This window comes from Panthera uncia, assembly GCF_023721935.1.
Source record: "Panthera uncia isolate 11264 chromosome C1 unlocalized genomic scaffold, Puncia_PCG_1.0 HiC_scaffold_3, whole genome shotgun sequence".
NCBI lineage: Eukaryota > Metazoa > Chordata > Mammalia > Carnivora > Felidae > Panthera > Panthera uncia.
The window spans coordinates 85,453,921-85,478,012 of NW_026057584.1; the positions used below are offsets into that span (position 1 = coordinate 85,453,921).

Here is a 24,092-nt window from a genome sequence, read left to right on the forward strand (position 1 = left end):
TGAGATGTGTTCAGCTAGAACATACTTTTCAAAATAAAACAATGTTTGATATATTCTAGACAGTTATTCTTTTGTTTATCCATGACAACTGAAACTAACCATCAAATGGATAAAGCAATCCAAGTCTAGTCAAGTAATCCTTCAGGCATATGAAAAAAAAGCCTTTTTAAAAAGTTGTTTCTAGATGGATTTAATGTAATTCACCAATAAAGCATCCTCAGAAGCGTAATAAAAATTCTACATAAAATGACATAGCCAGGGCAAAGGAAGATATACAGTTTGATGAAGATTCAAAATGGATGATAACATTAAAAATGAGTGGTCATGAAATTCCTGTATAATATAAAGATCAAAATTCCAGGGCCCTAGTTTTGCTTCTCATTTATAAGACAATATGTTTATGGGACTGCAAATAGTGTGTGTGTGTGTGTGTGTGTGTGTGTGTGTATAATCTCCAATGGCAAATGTTTTGAAATGTCATTTTTCTTCAAAAACATGCCATTCAGCTTGTTGTATTTGTACATTTCACCATCTAACATTGAGGACAACTGGGCTGTATTTTATATTTGCACATGCAGAAATGTTTCTGAAAGATGAAATATATTTGTCTTAGTGGAGAACCTGATCTCCTTTGTTCATTTAAAAATGATTAATTTCTGACTTCTTTTCTCTGTTGGTATTACTCTTGTACAAGTAGGAGTATGGGAACATGCTTGAGGCAGCCAGGGTAGTGAGAAGTCTCACCTGTGTGCACATATACCCATATTGACAACACTCACTCAACCCACGTACACACCCAATGCCCGGGAGCAGCTTTAAAACTGCTGTTTGGATATGTGTTGTGCTCAGCACATTATTTAACAGTGTGGAGCATGTATAATGAAGGCCTCGAAGTGCTAGAAGGAACAGGACTGAAGGGGTTAATGTAGAACACATATAGGCAAATATTGTCAACTATTTTATTCAAATGTTTGGAACTTAAACACAAAATTATCACTAAGTTTTCACAAAATGAGGCATCTGTCGCTTGAAAGGCAAAAAATATTTCAGAAATATGTTTACAGAAATGTAAAAATATTAGGCATCGAGACAGATGTGAACGTATTCAGTAAGTTGTCTTGTCTGTCAGTCTTCCTCTGAGCCGAAGATCTTATTGTACTCACTCAGCATGAGCTCAGCTATCTGGTTTTGGTACACCATATGTACCGCCATGTTACCCATTTCACCTTCAGCTCGCAGAAGGGTGGGTCCAAATACAATCCCCAGGCTTTGTGTGGACATGAGGTTCTTGGAGGCTTTGGCCACTATCCTGGAGGGGGAAGGGAAAGAGAGAAGATTCCCTGAGTTCGAAGTGAAATTGTGGCTACTTTTGATTTCTAAAATTCTGTGTTCTTGAATCCTTTTTCTTTTTAAAATTTCAATTTAAAGAAAGAAAGGGCAGTGACTGGCTTTGGTGGAGAATGAAACACAGACAAAACATTTTTCTAGTTCTACAAAAATGGCAACTGCCGTAACATTCTTTAGTCTTTTACTCTTTATGCTTTATTATGAAGATAGGACCTATGACTTGGGGAGAAGGATTCATTGCCTGGTACAACTTTTTTTTAAATTTTTTTTAACGTTTATTTATTTTTGAGAGACAGAGACAGCATGAGAAGGGGAAGGGCAGAGAGAGAGAGGGAGACCCAGAATATGAAGCAGGCTCTAGGCTCTGAGCTGTGAGCACAGAGCCCGACGCGGGTCTCGAACTCACGAGCCATGAGATCATGACCTGAGCCGAAGTCGGACGCTCAACCGACTGAGCCACCGAGGCGCCCCATAACTTTTTATCCCCATAGTACCTGGACATTGTGAGTGTTCAATAAATGTGGAATGAATGGATAAATAAACACCAAAAATTACGGTGGGAAGTTAACAAGATTCAGCCTTCAAAATGTTTATAGTCAGGGGTAGCTGGGTAGCTCAGATGGTTAAGCATCCGACTTCAGCTCAAGTCATGATCTGGTGGTTTGTGAATTCGAGCCCCATGTCGGCTCTGTGCTGACAGCTCAGAGGCTGGAGCCTACTTCAGATTCTGTGTCTCCCTCTCTCTCTGCTCCTCCCCTGTTCACATTCTGTCTCTCTGTCTGCCTGTCCCTGTCTGTCTGTCTGTCTCTCTCTCAAAACTAAATAAATATTAAATTTTTTTTTGAAAAGTTTATAGTCAATGGAGGAAACAGGTGAGATGTGCCTATGTAAGAATCCGAGCACAATAAATAAGAACAATATACGCATAGTTGATGATGGAAAGTAGACATAAACCAAAAAATAATAATAAGTTTTTAGTGATTGGAGTAAGAACAGCGTTCCTGACAAATGCTAACTGGAATATGTTTTGTAGAGAAGGTAGGTTCTGAGACATTTAGGTGTATGGCACAATTCTAAGTGTCTATCTTTTTGGCCATCCAATTTAGCTCACACTTCAATAAAATACAGAGTCCTGTAGCATTTGCATAAGAAAAGAGTCCCACTGGAATCAAAGAAATGTTTGCTTGTGTGAGGACTGTATGGGGAGCTGGAATACCTATGAAACATTAGGATGTGGTTTTTATTAATGGTTATGCCTTGCCTGCTTCAACACAGGACTCTTAAAAGGAAAATAAAGCCCCATCTGATATATTGAGACTTTTAAACAATGATGCTTATTCTTACCATTGGAGCCTACTTCATTTTATATTAAAGTTAGAAAGGGTGAGGTTTTAGTGATGTTAAGGAAATAGGGATAGCATATGGAAGGATAGGGTGCTGAGAAATACTAAACTCTGAACTCTACCAGACCTCCCGACCCAAGGGAAATATGAGTGTTGAGAAGAAAGTGAGGCAAAGGGTCTTTATCGCAAGGCAGTCGGGTCTCCATCTCAGGGCTCACTGTAGAACACTGGAATGCTGGACTGGAGAGGATCTTTTGTTTGGTCGTATATAAGAGGAGGCAGGCAGATTTGATTTATTTATCTCTTCATAAACTCAGATTGCTGAAGTACCAGTTCTGTGACCAAGAAACCATGCCTTCTCTCTCCTGAATGAAACTGAGAAGGACCCACACCATTACTTTGAGTCCCCACAGCACAACTGCATGGCCAAGAAAATGCCCTTGACTTGCTCAACATGAAAAAATGAAGTGTTGTTCTAAATAATTATATTATCATCTCATTCAATACTCATAATAATTCCATGAGGCACCTCTATTATTAAGCCCATTTTACACATGTAAAGACTGAGGCTGAGAGAGGTGAAGTGCCTGATGGCATACAAAGCTGAGGTTCAAACCTAGGCAGTTTGGTTCCAATGCCTTTGGAAGCATCATCATGGTATGTGTTATGACTCCTTAAATACTGGGCCAGTTTTTCATTCTGCCATCTTCCATAACATTATAAGATCCTTCCATAAAGGGCCTGGATTTGTATTCCCCACTGCGGAATTGTGATTGACAGCCTGATTCTAGTAGATTTATTGTGGGCAAAATAACTCTCAAATTTCGACTGAATATTAAAGATATCCTGCCTCCCATTTTCACTTTTTTTCCTGCTTTCAATGGAGAGCATTTATACCTGTGAGCAGCGTTGACTTGGCTACATTCTGGAAAGTGTTCTCATATTTTAGAGTGTCACTGAGTTATCAGAGACTTCAAGTTTAAAGTTTCCTTTGGAATATAAGAAACTCTACCACTTTCTAACTGCATTTACCAAAGTCTGTGAAATGATTTAAACATTCTTCTAATCTGGAGTGGGGACAAATGGAGTGAATGAGTCTTTGCTTCATTTTAATATACCTATTATTAAACTTCAGTTTAAGATCTCTCTTGAGCCTTTCCCAGAGCCTCTTATTATAAAAGTCATTATAATATTTACCGTAAGGGAAAAACAGACTTTTCTCTTTTGATTTTAAAGTAACACCTTTTTTGTGATACTCCTTCATTGACTCTCTCACAATTAAAAAAAAAAACTCATTAAAAGCAAATATAGAAACATATCTAATCCAGTGAGTACCTATTAGGCAAAAGTTGCCTTAACAACTTTATCCATAGCTGGCACAGATCTAAGTTGATAAGATTTTTCTAGCAGAGAACAGGGCTCAGAGGTAACAGGGCACAGAGAAGGTAGAAAAGAAGCAAGGAAGTATTGAAAGTGTGAAGGCAAACCACTGATATAAGGCATCTTGACCAACAGGGTAGAAGAAAATTAGGACTGGAGTCCAGGGAGACTGGGAGGGGAAAGGGATGATGTGAAGATTGATTAAGGATTGAAGGTATATTTTCCTATTCAATAATAGCTATAATTTTAATAGGTAGAGGCAAAGTGAAATTTGGGATAGTTGGGAGACAGAACTGCATCAGACTTCCAAAAGGTGAGGCTAGAAATCAAGGGAGTCCAAGAGCTCACTATTGGAGAGGGCAGTCAGGGCTCTCAGGAGGGTGCAAGAGTACCCTGGAAGAGGCCTGTAGTATCTGGAGGAACTTGGGTGTGTGGGGGGTGTGTGTGACTCAGCTTTCCAGGGCATACCAGAAAGTTATAGCATGTAGGACATGGGCCATGAGGGGAGAGAAAGAAGGATGAAATGGGGCTAGACTAGTTATCAATTTTTCCAGAGTTCTTCCTATTTTTCCTGCTCAGCCAAAGGCCTGGTCTTTGAATCTAGAGTAGGGCCAAATCTAGAGGAGGAAACCAAACTGAGTTTAAATAGGGTGGAGAGTAGGAGGCTAGCACTGCATGTCAGAACCCACCTCAAGGAAAGATTTCTCTATCTTAGCCAGTGGGTTATGCAAGAGGACTCCTCTAAGGGATTTCTGCCAATGCATGTTTCATAAATTTTTGGGGACAAATGTTCATTTTGTGGTTTTATGCATGTGTAAATGTGGAGCATTCATTCCATCTCAAACTTGTATCCTTTCTGTCCATTTCTCTGCACACTTTCTACTTGATATTAATAGAACCAGCTTTAACGTATGAGTGCTTTAGCTTTAAAATAATCTTGTTATCAGTAGATTTTACTAAACGACGCATAGTTTTGTTTTCTTGTTACAGCTGCGTTATTGCAGGTTAAATTTCCTTAACAGCTTGGAGTTCTCTCCTAATTTTGGAAAATTAAGTTACTTGGAGTAACTTTTAGAAAAATCGAATGTAGTTAAGGAAGAAAGTTAATAAGATAATGTGGATGTGTATTAAATAGAATACATGCCATTTTTCTTATGCAGTGTTACTGAATGTGTGCTTGTGTGTGTGTGTGTGTGTGTGTGTGTGTGTGTTTATGTGTATTTCATTGGCAATTGTTTTTCTGAATGTCAACCAACCAGTAGCTGGTGTGTTGAGAAATCAAACAAGCTTTCAGTGAGAAAAGATACTGATAATGAAGACCAGTTTGGGGTAGAAGTCACCATCTACCACATTATATGATTCATGTAGCTAGGCAAATACATTCTCACATCAATGTTTAAATTGGATTAGATTCCTTTCTAATAGCGAGTAGACATTTCCAGCAAAGAAGTCCCCAAAACTGGGGATGTGTTGGAAAATGTATTAAGGTCATTATAAACTTCCTTATTCAAATGTGAACTTACCTATTCTCTACCTCAATAAACTGTTAAATAGTTAAGGGGTTGATTTAGGACCACATAGGGAATCGACCAGACTTTCAAAGTATAACTTGAAAATTATTTAAATCTCAGGGTTTTTTTGTTTGTTTGTTTTGTTCTGTTTTTTACCTCAAATCAATGAATTTCAAATTTCCACTCCCACTGTGGGGACCAGCTGCATACTGCAAGTGCCATTAAATCTAAAGACTTCAAGTAGTAAACACACGCACAGGAGAAACATAGGGTACTAAAAGAAAGAAAAGCCATCCACAGAAAAAAAACTCTAGTACCAAAGGCAGAAAACTCTCAAAAACAGTTAAGTTATACTTCCAGTAGCTTAAAATGCAGTTGAGTCATAGATTTGGAAGGGAAGATCTGACTCAGAAACCATGTAGGTTTTTACTATGAGTCTGATGATACCTTTCACAACGTGAGTTCTGAAAAACCCCCTTTCTGTGATATGATTTGCAAAAATAGCATGCCAAAGTAAGATAAGTTTTGGAGAAAATTGTATGCCACTTTTTCTTCTTGCAAATTCATGATACACAATAGCATAATAAAGGCTCTGAAAAGTCCTGCAGAAAAAAATACCGCTGCTTCTCTTTGACTCGTGTCTTCCTTAACTGACTTAGATGTCATAGATTGGCTTTCCTGAGGAGCATGGATTAGGAAATGCTGCTCTAGCTGGTTTTGCTAAAGGCCTACTGTGTAGGTTTGAAAGTGTAATGGATTTTACCCTCCTATGCCACCTGGCTTTGGATCTCTGTAGCAGCTAAGTCAAAGAGGTCAGATTGTGGTCATTTCTGGAAAGTTCCACCCTGCTGGCAGGGCTTAGATTTCATTAGGCCTTAAACGCCATGACAGTGTTGTAAATTTTGAGCTACAATTTAACCTGTTTTCAGCGAAGAAATGAAAGAAACCTCCCTTCTATGGCAAAACAAAGACTAAAAGGCAAAAGAACACATCGGAATGAGAAAGGTGAGAGCAAAGACATGGTTGAAAGATTAATGTACAGTGACCTGATGGATGGGTAAGGAGGCACAAAAACATTCAGATCTTATAACAATATTTGGGAATTCCTCTGCATGGTTGTTTACTCACCATTAATTTATTCCCAGAAATGCGTACAGCAAAGATTCTAAGCGACGTGAAAAGCTCAAAGTTTAGTGACTGAATGCTTGACTAAAAAGACCCGAAACTGCACTCTTTTGAAAATGACTATTAATACTGCTTAGTTTAAAATAGCCTGACAAAAATAATTATGATTTTTAAAAATTTGTTCATGAAATATCACTTGATATACATTCACTGTAAAAGCAATTCTAATACTGTTAAATAAAATTCAAGTTTATAAAATCTTGAAATGGGTAAGAATTCATTTTTCTGGCAAGAGCTGAAAAAATGATATGCAGTTTATGGCATAAAAAGGAGAGGAAATGCCAGAGCTGCTTTTTGTCGGGTCCAAATGGAAGGAGCAATGATCCATCAATTTAAGATTATTTTAGAAATAATCTATGATCCAGTGCTACAGATGTTGGACCCCAGACAAAAAAATCCTTGAAGCCTTATGCTGGGTAACTTTTTTCCAAAAGTGAGCTGAATTGCTAACCCAAAGAAATTTCTTAGTTGCTTTAAATCACTACCAAATGACTCAAACTGAAGGAGAGCTTTACTATAAAACTCAAAATTAATGCTGAATTAAGACCAACGCTTTTAATAATAGTCCAGTTGCAAACAAATATACAGATGCAACCTTTCTTTTAACTCTGTGCTTTACTGTTACCATAGTGACTTGCAAAGGAAGTTGAAAGGCACATAATTGCCTGCAGGACAACTCTCAAGTTATTGGAGGTGGACTACAAGTCTTCCCTTCCCTATCTCCGGAATGCTGTTATTTTCCAACACACACAACTTTAGGATGGCTTAACTTGAATGGGGAAATTGCGGTGGTAAATGTTCTCTTGCCATCAGACCTACCTCACAAAATGTAGCTTATCCACTGTATGTGAAGTGTTACCTCTGACTTTGACCACTTAAGGAAAGAGAAGCTGTTTAAAATAGAATACATTTTCAATGTTTGACTTCTGTTTCCTATGTGCTACAACTATTTTCGGGGGATCCTTGCTAACCATAGCTTGCTACCCTCAATTTGCACAAACTATGCTGCTGCTTACGTTGGCTTCCTTCCTTCCTTTCTTCCTTCCTTTCTTCCTTCCTTCTTTTCTTTTCTTTTCTTTTCTTTTCTTTTCTTTTCTTCTTTTCTCTTTCTTTCTTTCTTTCTTTTTCTCTTTCTTTCTTTCTTTCTTTCTTTCCTTTTTTCTTTTATTTTTCTTTCTTGCTCTCTTGCTTTCATTCTTTTTGTCTCTCTTTCTCTCCCTCCATCTCTCTTTCTTTCTTTCTTTCTTTCTTTCTCTCTCTCCGCCCCCTCTCTCTCCCTTCCTTCCTTCCTTCCTTCCTTCCTCCCTTCCTTCTAATAAGATTCGGGACTAAGCAGGATTTCAACTTTCTCCCCTACAGTTATGGCAGTATGTTAGAAAAATTTTCAAATATTGCAAAAGCAGAACAAATTTCACAAATGTTTTTGCATTTAACACCAATGTGTGTTGAGGTGGTCATTCACTGGTAATTCAGTTATTAACAAATTTTTTTTAATGTTTATTTTTGAGAGAGAGAGAGAGAGAGAGAGAGAGAGACAGACAGAGACAGAGGGTGAGTGGGGGAGTAGCAGAGAGAGAGGGAGACAAAGAATCCGAAGCAGGCTCCAGGCTCTGAGCTGTCAGCACAGAGCCCAATGTGGGGCTCAAACTGGCGAACTGCAAGATCATGACATGAGCCGAAGTCGGACACTTAACCAACTGAGCCACCTAGGCGCCCCCAGTAATTCAGCTGTTTTTAATATAAGTTATAAATCAATTTGTTTAAACTAATTATAAAGTGCTCAATTTTGTATTTAAGTATTGTATTATTATTATTTTCCAAAGCAAGTTAATAACTATTCAATCATGGCTATTTTTTGACACTTTTACTTTTGTTCTTTGCATTTATTAAATAACTTTTTTATACTGACTTCAATGCAGAAGATTGAAACATTTTCAATTATTTACTTGTTTCATACCCTTATTGATTGGACATTATAGGGAGAGTATAAAGCATCTTTAAAGAAATATTCAGAATATCTAATAAGATAGGAAGACCTGATAAAGTAAAAAAAAAGAATACCCCATGGACTTCAAAATGACTTATCTCTACAGGAATATATATTCTATAAGGTAACACCACCATAGATAAAATGGATATTATAGCCAAAGCCCTTATATAATAGATATCAAAAAGGAACACTAACAGTAATTACTATTTGTTGAACATCTATTATGTGCTAATCCCTGGGCTTCAAATATATCACAATTTCTGAAGGTAGATTTAAAAATCCTCTGTAATTTGTTTTTTTTTTTCTAATTTAAAGTAACTTTAGGTTAGAATTTGAAAATTTTAAAGAAGTATAATAAAGAAAAAAGCCCACCAGTAACCATGAAGAGTAACTCAATGTAACTATTATTGATTCATAAAAATCTATTGAGTGCCTATTAGGTGTTGGATACTGTTTCGGATGTCAGAGATAGTACAATGAGTAAAACAGACCCTGCCCACAGTCCACATGAAGCCTATAATCTAATGGGAGAACCAGACAACATAATATACCAATCAATATACAATGTGATTTTAGGCACTGAAGTACAAGAAAAACTGAAAAGTAGTAGTTCTTCCATTGATCCTGGGAACCTTTTAAAAAATCCTAGTCATCCAGAGTCCATCTCTAGACATTCTTGTTTACTTAGTATGGGTGGGGTCTGCCTGCCTGCAGATAATGTAGCCCTCAGATAATTCTACTGAGCAGAGTGTAGTGGGAAATGTTACCTGTAACAGACCAGGTACTCAGGGAGCCCTCTTGAGGGAAGGGACATTTGAGCAGAGACTCGGTTAGTTGCACATACCAGGAAAGGGAGAATCCCAGGAAGGGAAGAGTAGGTACAAAGCCCCAGTGGTGAGGTTGTGCTTGGTGGTTCTAGAAACAGAGAAGGGGATAGTATGGCTAAAGACTCGAGAGTGAGGCAAAGGAGGTAGGAGATGCCGTGGGGGGTCTTGCAGGCCTTGATAAAAGTTCAGGATCTAATTCCAAGAATGTGGGAATCCATTCTTGGGTTTTGAGCAGGAGAATGACACTGCCAATATTTAGGTGATATGAAGTGTAAATAAATTATCTTCATTTGTATTTGAGAAAATACTTTCTATATAATTTGTATACAGCATTTTTCACTTTGATCATGAGCAATTCTCATGTCTTACATATGTAATACATATTATTTCCTCATTACCTTATATGGGACAGAATGGCTCGTACCCTATACCTTATGACTTCTTAGTATAAGTGAAATTGATATATAAAAACATCTTTCCATGTATTCCTCCTCCACACTTTGGGGTATTTCTTTAGGCAGTTGTTCCCAACCAGGGGCAATTTTGGACCCCACCCCTACCCCAGGAGACATTTGGCAATATTGGAGACATTTTTGATTGTCATCACTGGGAGGGGAGTTGCTACTGGCAGTTTGTGGGTACAGGCAAAGGATGCTGCTAAACGTCCCACAATGCACAGGACAGCCTTTTGTCACAAAAATTATCCAGCCCCAATGTCAATAGTGCTGCTGTTGAGAAACTCTGCCTTACAGTAAAATACCAGAATTGTAGCGACTAGATCAATGGTTCTCAAACTTGACCATTCGTGAGATTAATTGGAAGCCATGTGAAAACACAGATGGCTGAGCTCCACCTGCAGATTTCTGATTCACCACGTGGGCAAACTTGAGAATCTGCATTCCCTCCAAGTTTGCAGACGATGATACTGCTCCTCCTGGGTTGCAGTTTGAGAACTCACACTAGATCGTTCAGTTACGGCTCTTTTCTTAAAATACGAAAACATGTGGGAGAGCCTGCTAGTCCTATTAACATCATTATCATCTGGTGTTATTCTTTTTAAAATAGTTGCCAATTGATAGGCATTTTTCAATGGTCGTCATTCTTTGAATGTAGGAATGTGTGCAAAGTTAAAGAAAAAAAAAAAAAAAACCCAACCCTGAGGTGGATATCTTCTTCTGTGACTAGCTATTCATATCTACTCCTCCCTTTCTTATTGAGAGCATGTAATTTTGTTTGCTTGCTAGTTTAATCCATTTTATTTACCTTGTATGACAAAACTAATGCATAGACTTTGGAAAAAAATGTCCTAATCAGGAGTATCTAGAATAAAAAAGTAAATACCTCCTGTTTCCTCGTCAAACTCCTTAATGATAACTATAATTTAACAGATGGGTGCTCTATCTATCTATCTATCTATGTATCTATCTATCTATCATCTATCTATTTATTTCTTGTTAAAAAAGAATAAAATAAAAAATATATAATATGCTACAATTTCTTCCCCCTCCCCTTGACTATATATCGTGGGCATCTTTCCAAGTCAGTATATATAAAAATGCCTCATCCTTTTTAAAAGTGGTTACATTTCATAGTATGGAAATACCTTAATTTACTTAGCCATTCCCCTGCTGCTTGGCTTTTAGGTTGCTTCTAATTCTTTGCTATTACAGACAATGTCACAATGAACATTCTTGAATTTATAGATTTGTAAGTTTTTTATGTAGTAAGAAGCATAGTATTTCATTATTTTTGTTGTATTTATATTCTCCCAATTATTCTGTTCTTTTCTTTATTTATATTTACCATTTTTATTACAAAATTCACCAATTTAAAGACATCAGATAAGTATCATAAATGTTTTCTTCTAGTTTTTAAATAATTTTATTTTTCAACATACCCTCTAATTCATCTTAAATATATTTTAGTGTGTGAAATATGATGGTAATCTAAATTTATTTTTTGTAAAAGCTAGCTAATTCCCCCCAATAACATTTGGTTGCATGAATTGCCCATTCTCCATTGATTTGTGATGTTATATTTTGATGGCAGCTTTCTATAGTCACAGACACACATAGCTGGCATATTTTACTTTGCTGATGATCTCTGTATATATTCTAAACTATTATATTTTAGGGATATCCTCCATATTTTTTTTTCAGATATAAAATAAAATTTTCAGATGAAAAGAATGAGCCTGATAAAGATTGAATAATTTGGCCAAAGCCATGTAGGAGGTAGAAGATCCTAGATTAAGATGCAGATTTTTATTACTCTGGGATATGGATAGTCTTTCCTCAAATAATTGAGATTCAACAATTTTAAGTTTGAAATCAAGGGGTTTCTTAACGGTGAGGCCTGAGGCCCGGGGGAGAGTTAGAGTCAACAAGAAGTCTTGGGTGATAAATTTTGATATTTTAAATCAGCTAATTCACATCCAAGGATATATTTACAGAATTGAGAAGGATGTTTTTAGGTAGAAGAAAAACTAATTAATCTGCATTATTTTTTTCTCCAGATTCACACAGTGTTTTCAACTCTTGAAAGCATTCATTTCTCATTGTGAATGGAAATACACTATTGGCAAAGTAGATGGAGAATTTCAGGTATGGTTTCCCTTAGGTGTTTCTCTCAAGTTTTAAAATGGTTTTAGCCATCCACAACAGTAAAGGAAGTCTTAATTTTTATGCCCCTGAGCACTGTGGATATACCTGTAGCTACTGATCATATCCCCATCCTCAGAAGACATTGATTTAGGATGAAAGGTTAGGAAATATATTATACATTAGGATTATCTTTAGAAAGGAAAACATAGTAAGCCCATCATTATTCTCTACCTGAATTTGTTCAATAAAGCAGTTAAAAAGGCTAGTATATCATAGAAAAATTTTTATACAGAATATTGGGGATTGTGCATGGATCAGCATTAATTAGGCCAACCAAAGAACTTAATTATAAAATAGTAGTGGAAAACACAGAACTTAAATATTTGCCTTGTGATGTTAGATAAAACTAAAAGGAATGCTATCAATATGCAAAGTCAGAATTCATCAACCTTCTAGCTTTTCTTTTCACATCGGTGAGAATAGCTATTTTACTTCCCACTAAGGGCATCGATATCAAATCTTCAGTAGTTTTTTTTTGAAAATTGTTTCCTTGTTTAAAAGATCCCAGAATAGCTGAAAGAGAATGAGTTGCAATTCAGATATCATCATTCAATCATCCATGCTTAATTTTACTTTCTGAGGGAAAAAATAAGTTTCAGGCACTTTTTCCTTTACGGTGACTTGACTTTAGGAGAGACACTGCACGACCAGAGAACATGAAGTGAACGTGCCCCGCACAGGGATACGCTTCTCAGCAATGGGGTGCAGGGGTGGAAGGTGTGGGATTTGGAAAAGAGAACAGTTAGAGAAGTCCTGATGACTGAGTGCAGAAAGCCATGATATGGGAGAAAAAGTCTTCTTTCCTCTTATAAATCCAGTTCCTGGAATTAGCTCAGAGACTGACTTCACCTCCACATGCAGAATTCGAGCTGTGGAAACAGCCTAGGCTGCTTCAAAAGATTCATACTTATTACAGAAAATTTAGGAAAATGCAGACAAGTCGAAATAGAAAATTAAAATCTGTCATATTTCTATGACGTAGACATCACTGCTATTAACGTTTGGTTTTGGTGTTTCCATATGTGTACTGGAAGAATACTGTGAGCATTTGTCAAGGTTATTAAATATTCTGGACATAAAAAGGCCATGAGTTCCCCATCAGGAGGTGTTCAGGGATAGTCAAGATTCTTCTATTAGACGGCAAGTTGAATGACATTTAAAATGTGGTTTGGGCTCCCAGATTAAAACGAAAGAATGGATAGTCCTCATTTGAGATGAGGTGGGATAATATATAATAACTAAGGTTTCTTTCCCACCCTCCCTTGTATTCCTTACATTTCCCCAAGATTCAGTCAGCAGCATTTTGAGCTCAGTGAAGGGGTGATACAGCAGAAAAGCAGAGAACATGCCTTGGAGGTTTGCAAGAGAGGGCATGTGAATTCCGAGGACTGTAGCTTTCAGTTATAAAAGCCTAAGTGCCTAAGGACCCAGAGTTGCCACAATGGCCGAACCAGCAGGTTGGAAAGGAGATGAAGAACCAGGCTACCCTGCTACCAGATGAGAGAGAGATTCTCTGGACTGAGAGAAGGAGAGTTGCGGGGGAAGAGAGCTGAGACTTTGGTGAAGTCCTACAGAAGTGGGCCAGTCCTGGGCACCCCCCTCCCCTTCCTGGAAAATACACACTGTTAGAAAGCTTGAGGATTCTGAGATCAGACAGACCCAGATTCTTCTTAGGGAAAACCCAAGTATAAAGCAGGATTCCAGAGTTCCTCATGTTCAGTATATCGGAAATAGATAGTAAATATTTCAGGGTATATCCAGGTAAAGGTGACATAAAATAGCCACACAGAGTTCTGCCTGAATAGTGTCTAAAACCCAGATCTGGGACTGGCAGTTGGAGATGATGATAGAAAATCAGAAAAGAATGAAGATAAGCTAGGACAGGTGGTAAGAGCCAGACAAGTTTCTACCCTGCTGATCTGTTTTATTATCTTTTTCCAGTAGAATGTAAACATCTTAAGCACGAGGATTTCATCTGTTTTTGTTTAGTGCTGTATCTCTAGACCAAGATTAGTATTTGACTCATAGTACTAGATGCTCAATAAATATTTATTGAAATATTGTATAAATGGATGCTCTCCCTGGCCCCAACAAATGCTTAGGCTGTACATAGCCCTCCAGAACTAGAAATGAACCAGGAAAATGTCTAGAAGACACTCCGAGTCGACTAAATAATTTAGAACAATGGACCTTGAAAGGGAAATTAGTTTTGATTATGGCACAATATTTACATTTCCTGCACACCGGAGTTTCATTCTTACTCGGTGATGATGAGAACATAAAGGCAGCAGAGACAAAGGAGTGATTATTTCTGGAAAGCTTGTTAGGGGCCTATAATTGTACAGCATGCCTTTCCTTCGTATGTACTATTGACAATGAATTTCCAACATGTACCCAGTTTGAACAAAATTGGAGAAAGGGACTTAGAATAGAATGTAATTTTTATCTGGTCTATATTATGGATGGTTGAAGTTAAAGATAATGACACCATCTAAAATCTGACCACCAAATTCCATTTTAGGTAAAATGCTTGATGTATCTGCAAAAATGCAAACCCTTTCAAAATGTGTATAATGTTTGGCTCAAGGACAGAAACTATTTATTTTGCTTTTACATATATAAATTTATAATCTGTACTGTGGTAGAGAAATAAAATGTGCCAGTTTCTGCATATGTCCTTGTACATATGGATGTCGGACTAACTCATGATTCTATTGTTCAGCTCACCCATTTGTAATCACCTGTTAATAATAAGTTCTATGAGCTGGATGAAATGTATCATTTTTTTAGGGACCACGAAGAAGCCCTATACTGGGCTTTATAAAAGAGTCTTCTAGTTTCTAAGCTGCTTATGGACCATTCCTAAATTTACCAATTTGACAATGATGGTGGCTGCTTTGGATGCAGAAATACGCCACTCAGATTCCCTGACTAGCTGTAGGAAATGATGACCTTAGTTGTCTTCTTCAAGGTTTACTTCAACTGCAGTGAGCCACCTTGCCCAAGGGCATTGACTGACCCACTACAGATATAAATGTGGCCATTTCCTTTCACTGTGGGATAGCATCAATGGGCTCCCTGTGGGGTTGACTGAAATTTGGTTGGGTCCACATCTTGATTGAACTCCTTCTGCCCAATCCTATTCTCACCCTCTCTCTTCCAGAGGTCAATCCCTAGTAAACACCCTGCATGTTGAACTCTGTTTCAGGGCCTCCCTGTAGAGAACATACTGTGATTATTGGTTCTAAAAGTGGTCCAAGAAAGCCGGCAAAGATAGGATTTGGAGCTGGGTCACTTGCTGCCTGGCTGGCAATGAAGAATCTGTCGTGATAGCAGCCAAGTGCAGTTGCGTCTTGGCACAGGGTAGCCATCCAGTTATAAACTCTCCCTGGTGGTGAATTGGGATGTTACATCCATGAAGGAGACACTAGTAGTTGATATAACATGTTAGACATTAAAAAATAATGGCGGGAGTTTGTGCATAGTAAATGCAAGATCAATGAGATTGAAGGGCTATTCCTAAGCACCATGGATACTCTACAAGAACATTGTTTGCAATTATAAGGCTTTACCTTGTAAATCAGGGTTGGCTGTAGGAGTGTCCATTACAGAACTAGGCTTTTGGATAACAATGGGGATGATAAAATGTTGAAATAATAGAGGCCAGGTGGTAGGACTTAATTGCTAAAAGCCAGGTAGATACAGTTACAATAATAAGCAGCAGGGCCTAGAGGCAGCCAAGGGGACCTGACTCACAGTAAATTATGGAGACAGTTAATAGAATATGGGATCCCCAAGAATAAAGTCAATGGGGACCAAGAAGGACGCTATTCAGCTTATGTCATTGTGTTAGAATGATGTATGTAGTCATTGTTCTACAGGCTACCGCTGCTCCGGAGCACTTGGGGCTTCCTGACCAGGGGCCAGCAGGCCAGAAGAGTGACCTTCTAGGCAGGAGTCAGTAACCCCGATCAAGTGGAGGAGAATGAGTTGCTGTTACACAATGGGGATATGTGTCACATCCAGATGATCCACATAAAATCTTCAAGTTCTTTGTCACTCAGTTGTGACAGAGATGGTTAAGGGATAGGGCAACAATGCTTGGGAATACATGGTGATCAGAGCTTCGGCCCCTCAAAGATGAAGGCCTGAGTTGCTGTAGTGAGCAGCCACCATGACTGGCAGAGGTGATAACTGAAGGGGAGGGGAACTAGAAGGGACAGTGGAGAAGGGAGACAATGAGTGTCAGTCATGGGCTTGGACCCAGCTTCCGCTGAAGGTCTTGGGTCATCCCACTAAAGCTGCCTCTTCAAAGGTTCCCTCAGGAAGCAAGGCCTGCTGGAGTCCTGGGGAACTGCCTCCCAAGCATACATTAGGAATAGATTTAAACAGTTCAAAGGGTGGACTGTGGTAAACATAGGATGTGCTGCCCAGGTGTCTCTTCAAGGAGGGACTATTGTTCCAGCTGCAGGAGTTAGTCAGCAGTGAGCTTCAGTGGTCAGCTCCTCCATAATTTGCCTCAACTGAAGACAGCCTCACCCCAGGAGACCCTTAGAGACAGCCCTTGGCCCAATGACTGATCACAGTGAGGGCAAAAAGGCCAAGATGTTTTGGTCCATCTGTTGACAACTCTGAGGGGCCATAGATGCTCCAGAACTCCTGTGGGTTGGCCAGGCTTTGTTGGGCCACATCATAGCTTGACTTTTCTTTCCTCCCCATCTTGTTCCACTCTTTCCATTGGTGTTCATAGATAACCATAACCATGTCAAATCCAATCTGTGATTTTAGTCATGAGCTCTGGGGAATCAGAGAAATTCTAGAAAGAAAGAGAACTGCTTCTGAAAAAGGAGACCTAAAATCTAGTTCAGAGTCAAGTTCTGACTAGCTCTGTGTTCATGAATCATTCCCTTCCACTCCAAATTTATGTTTTATCATCAATAAAACTGGGATAAAACCTACAAAATTCTAGTTATAAATAAGAAAAAAGTACAGCATAGTGTTGATAGTCAATAATATTGTAGTAATGTTGTAGGGGAACAAACAGACAGACTTGGGATAAAGCCATCATGCCTTGTGAATAGTACCTTCTATTTTGTAGATTATGGAAATGTTAATTTTTATTACATGTGATTACATTTACTTCTGTCAGTTGTTAGTTTATAAACAAGGAGAAGATTAGGACTCACTGGTTTTCCACTCTGGCTAGAGTTTTGAAAAAGCAAAGCAATTGCAGTGATCCTGATTTAGTTTCCAGGGTTGAGACCTAGGTCTCTGAGTTTCTAAAAAGTGTCACAGGCAAATCGGGTGTGCATCAAGGTTTAAAGACTTTTGGCTAAACGACCTGTCTAAAGCTCATACAGCCAATTAAGTCAAAAAGTTGAGACTCAAACCTAGACCTTTCTATGCCTCTCTTGAGTTTTATCTGCTATCATTCATACTTAGTTTTCATTCTGGTACATATATCTTATCACAATATTATGTGCTAGTCATAAAATATAATAATAGAGATAAGAGGGATTTTGAACTTAAAGCATTGTATAAATATACTATGGTTATTAAATATTAAAATAATTACTCCTATGCCATTAGAACTAAACCATGTGATTTGTGTGCTTTTAGTGACTAAAAGGTGAAACTCTATAGGTAACAAAAGATATTTTTAAGATTATATGAACTGAGCATAAATCAACAAAAGTGACACCAAGGCTGAAATAATGTAAGCACACGTAAAATGAAACATTTCGGTGAAGTCAAAGCAGAGTAACGTACTGCGACTGTCCTGTTCCCCTATCTTGAACACACTGACTTAATTTGGCATCACGAAGGAAGAGAATAGCATTAAGACACAGAAAAGATAAATAGAGAAATGCAGATCATTTTAGTGTGATCATGACCGAGCCATTCATATTTCTCATATAGCCTGGAAACAACCTCATACTTATTGGAAGATGTGACCTTTAAATGTTCCTTACTTGCAAAAAGACAAATATTCTAGAAGCCGGGTGTTAGCTTGCGGAATCATCTGTCCTGCCTTCTCTTCGATTGGAGGCTACTGCAGGGAGAGTGCAAATTGTAGATGAGCAAATGTGTTACTTATTCTTTTCATTTGCAGACTTAGGGTAAGCTTCCGTCGACAGTTCCCTGATTTCTTTAACATGGCAAATCTTTAATCAGTCTAGATATGTTAAAATGTGATTTTTTACAGTGAATTGACCTGAGTTGAGTACTTGAGTTGAAATGTGTATTTTTCCCCCTCAAAAGCTGATTGTAGGGGGAAAAAATCAGATATTCTATGATATACTTTGCCTTAGTGACAAGATGTTTTTGGGGAAATCATCCAAGCTTGAAATAAAATCTTTATTGAAAGTAATTCTACATTCATGCCAGTCAGATACATTGTAGGATTAGACCAGATATCCCAGGGGAAAGCTACAGTATATGCACCAGGCAGAGTTGATTATTTGGACCTCCTGTCAGTTCTTAACTTCCTGACAATGGCTGAAGCATTCACAGCCGCTACAACTGTGTTTTCATCTTTATTTTGAGAGAAAGTTAATACACTTTACCTTAACTATGCCCAATGTACTGGAAAATAATCCAGTAATAAGATACACCCCACCTACCAAGTGATATCTGTATGCAGAGAGCATTTAGTTGTGCATTTTAAGAACACAAATATAAGCAGCGAATGACTGAAAGATATTGTGATTATTTTTTCTACTTGAACTTTTAAATTTTTCTGGCAAAGCCTCCTATGCTGTCTTAAAATCAATGTGTATCCATAGTCATGGAGCCAAGTAAATGGTTTTCACTGTAAACTCCCTTCAAATGGCAGGGCAGCCTTTATTATTATTATTATTATTATTATTATTATTATGAGTAATTAGGTTATCAATGTTATTTGATGTTAAAAAGAAAGACACTGGTGTGTCAGGTGACATCTGCTTCAACTTAGAGAATCAAAAACAGCTTAGGATGTCACTTTTGCAAAAGTCATAGAATTGCTTTTGGGGCCTAGTTAACACTGTAACTAAAGAGGAGAGAAAAAGTCATACTTTCAAATCTGGACTTATATTCTGATTCATTATAAAAACAACATATCAGTGTAGTTTTAGAGCAAAGGGAAAGACACAACCCCCAATAAATGTTTGACAATGACCAGGTTTGTTTAAAAATTCAGAACTTTATTTTCTAATTCTCATTTTTTGGTTGTATATTCTAAAATTTATTGCTGTCACCTCACCAAAGAATGGAAGCAAGAAGATGAAGTGGCCCATGACTCAAGTTTAAGGACAGAAATAATGGTCTCGTTTTATGTTTCCCCAAATTATATAACCTCCTCCCCTAAACAAAGAAGTCTCCAAGGTGAAAAGAATATGTGTTCTGAGAACCATGTTTCCTATCTGAGCAGGTCACTGGTTAAAAAAGCTAAGTTAAACTTAAGTTAAAACTTCAGTTTAAAAAAGTTTGGTTTTTAAATGTAAGAAGATCATAAATGTCCTTCAGCGGGTGACTGGATAAGCCAACGACGGGACATTCACACACTGCAATATGACTCAGCAGTAAAAAGGAAAGAGCTATCAAACCATGAAAAGATGTGAAGGAATCCTATGACTAAGTGAAAGAGGCCAGTGTGAAAAGGCTGCATACTGTATTATTCCGGGTATCTGACATTCTGGAAAAGGCAAAACTCTCGAGATAGTAAAAGATCAGTAGTTGTCAGGAGTTAGCAATGGGGGAGGGATGCATAGGCAGAGCACAGAGGATTTTGGGGGCGGTGAAGCCATTCGATGTGATATTACAGTGGTAGCTACATGTCATTATACATTAGTCAAACCTACATAATATACAACATTAAGAGTGAAACTTAATGTAAACTACAGACTTTAGTTAATAATAATATATTCATATTGGCTCATCAGTTTCAACAAATGTACCACACTAATGCAAGATGTTAACAACAGGGGAGACTCTGTGTCTGTGTGTGGGGAGAACTACATGGGAAGTCTCTGGTTGCTGCTCGGTTTTCTATAAACCTAAATCTGTTCTGAAAAATAAAATATATTAATTTTAAAAAAGTGAAAAAAAAAGAAAAAAGATAATGACAGCAGATTGCACACACTCAGGGTTCGGAGGTCAATTTCCCCTCTCATCTATCCTTATGGCCACACACATTTGAATTTCTTTGCGTTCTGTGTCATTCACCATATCCAAACCATATTTAAGCCTGTTTCTACTAGGGAGACTTAAGAATTATATTCCTATCACTTCGTTATTTGCTTTCTTGGCATTTAAACATTCAGATTGTATTACATTGTTGTTGACATGTTTTATTTTTATCTCTAAGTTATTTCATGCACATATGCTTTATTTCCCTCAATTAGATTGCAAAATCTTTGACTTTAGATGGTGTGTCACCTTCAGCTTTACTTCTGTTTTTGTTTGCAGTAGGAAGTAGAAAATACCTTCTTGCCATTACAATTGTTTTTACTTTACAGGGGACTGAAAGGTTAAATTTTTCCTCATCTGGATGCCTTTCTGCTCCAAAAGAATGTGAGCAAAACTAACCAGAAATCAGGAACTTCCCCATAGTTTTCTTACAGTCAGAACAAAGCTGCCTGCCCACAGAACTCTCCTTAGCTGTTGTCTCTGAGGTCCAAGAAGGAAAGCCAACTTCATCTGCAAAGATATTGGGTCTCTTTCCACGTCATTCCTCCTTCCCTTTCTCCTGTCTTCCCTTTTTCCTTTCTTTGGAAAAAAGTTACAGAGAATGACCAGAGAAGATAATTTGTAAATTCAACAATCTAATATAGCACATCAATGTATTTTTTCGGAAAAGGGAATTCAGTAAGTGCAAAACATCATCCTCCGATGCGCCATTTTCAAAGGTTTTATGAGGTAGTGTGAAATTACTTTGGGTTAAGGTGTCAAAAATAGAATGCAGGAGTTATGAGGTTTGTGTTGGAAAGTCTTGCTTCCTGACAGATAATAATGTCTACATCACCCAAGTGAGAAAGAATCCGTTTCACTGACCTATACACTTGTGTAGTGATCTGGGAGGCTTACACACCCAGATTACCACAGAAACCTGGAGAAAAAGGTGATTCCATGAGGCAGCTTTAGTCTCACAAGTGCACATCAGTTTTACTGCCTGGATGGAAGATCAACTCGTACCAAGAAACGGAAAAGCTGGCTCTCTCCCCTGGCTCTACATTTCACTGCGTGCAGGAGTTCAGGGATTCACGTAGGAGTTCAGGGATTCACGTAGCTTTCCTCAGTCTCAGCTTCCTCATTTGGAAATGTACCTGGTTGGGCTGGATGATTTCTAATTGCCTTCTGCTCTAAATGCTATTGTTGAGCAATTTAATACTTAAAAAAAAGTCGAAACCCTGTTTTCTTCCTCAAGTTTGAAATAATTTGTAAGAGGGGCGCCTGGGTGGCTCAGTCAGTTGGGCATCCGACTTCAGCTCAGGTCATGATCTCGCAGTTTGTGAGTTCCAGCCCCCCGTCAGGCTCTGTGCTGACAGCACAGAGTCTGGAGCCTGCTGAAGATTCTGTGTCTCCCTCTCTCTGTCCCTTCCCGGCTCATGCTCTGTCTCTCTATGTCTCTCAAAAATGAATAAACGGGAAAAAAAGTTTTTTAAAAATAATTTGTAAGGAAAGTTGACAAGCTTGGAAACACATGACAAGTATAGTCATCAGTTGCAAAATAAAGGGACCCTGAAATGTTAGGGGTTTGTAGTAATATCTTACATATATATGTGTGTGTGTGTGTGTGTGTGTGTGTGTGTGTATTTTAATGTATATATTTATGCTAACTTTTTATCTTATATAAAAGGTGTGTGTGTATATCCTCATAAACTACACATTTATTTATTAAAGAATGAAACAAAAAGGCAGACACTGGGGATTTTTAAGGAAACAGACACAAGCCTCCTGTTCTCTTGGAAGCATAAGGGTGTGTCTGTAGTCTGCATTTTTGTTTTCATAACACCTATGAAAGAATGGTGGCAGTGGACCAAGAGACCCACTCTGGCAGAGGATGATACACAGGTTTGCTTTACCTGGCTGATGCTAGCTGTCTGTTCTGCAGGAAAGGACCCCGAAGTTAAAGCTGCAGTGAAAAAGGGGGATATGACCAACCAATAATGTCTACATGGGATTTGGATGGAGAATGGTAGCATACGTGCCAGGAATGCGCCATTCAGAGGAAAAGTAATTTCAAAAGGAAATCAGATACATCTATCGAAGTAATGCAAGGTATTCCTGGATGAGAAAAGATCTGGGCGCTTGAGAGGCAAGCTGAGGGGATTTGAACCCAGTTACCCTTAAGTGAGTAAAAAAAAAGGGGGGGGGAATTAGAGCTGTACAGAGGTGTTGAAGTAGACAAATAGTGAATTTAGAAATGTATTGGAATTAATTTTCAAAAGTAATCATTTGAAATGGACTTAAAGAAATACACATAAAAGAGAGATACTTGTGTGATCCTTTCAGATTAACACATACATACTTACTTCATTAAAAAAACCAATTGTACAAATATTCATAATATGGATTTTTAAAACCGAGATCCCAATGGATGCACATTACCCCTTTCCCCTGCCGTATCCTCTTGACCTTATAATCATCAAAAGATCAAGCCTTTCTGTGGTTGTATGCATAAATTGAAGAGAGTCATAGAAAGGAAAAAAATATAGTCCCTCAATGGTTAAAAAAATCCACTAATGTCAGTTGTTAAGTGGTAATTTTATTAAATAGCGCTAATAGAAAGAGGGAAGATATACAAGGCTGCTGAATAGAAGGGTCAATGGATTCTATTTATTTCATGTTTATACATTGTACTCTTGCATGGCGCCTCACTGAAATGCCTTATCTGGAAGGATTACTGATATGACAACACTCCTGATTTATAGAAGCCCAATTAGGTTAAACACTTTGATTCATTTCAATTGGATAAAAAAGTCTCTTGTTGAATCTGAATTCTTGCTTTGCAATGAACACAAACTCACATTCATTATTACTTATGGTGCTTTTCTTTATGGATGAAGCGCTTCCCAGCCAAGTAGCAGTAGTCACCAGCTGATGACCATAAGGAAAGGCAAACACTGTCAGTAGAATAACATCCTTAGCCAAGTGTTTATGTTGGATACATATACAATACATAACTGTTCTTAGCTAATGATACAAAGTCGGCCTCCCCAAGTTTCTCCCTTTGTATTATTTCTTGCCACCCATGTGTTGAGCAAGATTTTCTCAGGACCTAAGCCCCACACTTAAAGTAAGTTCTGCTTTTTTGCAAGCTGGATTTATTCTTTCTAGCTTCCAAGTGAATATCATGCATCAAATAGCTGCGAGTTAGTTATAAATACAATTGTGGTGATGTGACTGTTAATGTAGTTTCCAGAGATGGTTAATTTATGTACAGAGTATCTTAAACAAAGAAATGATCTGGATAATTTGGTATTTTTAAATGTTATCCTTTATAATCTTTTCTGTATTTTTTTCTTTATAAACCTATTGATTTATTACATTCTCAATGAAGTTGTTTTCTTTTTCTCCTGTAGGCAAGGAAAACATCTACATCTTCCTACTAAGAACTTTATTTTCTTTCTTCTTCTTGCTCCAGCTTCCCCTTGTTTTAAATTTTCTCTAACCTACAATCTGGAATTTTCTCTTCAGTTGGCTGAAATAATGTTTTATTGGCATTCGTTGGACCAGATATTCGTTTGATAGGTTCAGCACCAAGCTGCAGGATCTGACAGACTACTGGGAGAGGGGAGGGAGGCATTGGACATTAGGAGAGAGGTGAAGGTACCTAGATCAGACAGAAGCCAGTGCAGCCCACA

The 24,092-nt window shown here is 37.9% G+C and overlaps 1 protein-coding gene across 1 annotated transcript in view; it reads right to left on the bottom strand.

Moving 5' to 3' along the window:
• Positions 1–507: 507 nt before the first annotated feature.
• LOC125911419 (rho GTPase-activating protein 15-like) overlaps positions 508–24,092 on the bottom strand; it is a 259,727-nt gene continuing 236,142 nt past the window's right edge. The window contains exon 7 of the mRNA XM_049615271.1: positions 508–1,309. Coding sequence (XP_049471228.1) covers positions 1,126–1,309 — 184 coding nt within the window. The 3' untranslated portion in view covers positions 508–1,125. The remainder of the gene's footprint in view (positions 1,310–24,092) is intronic.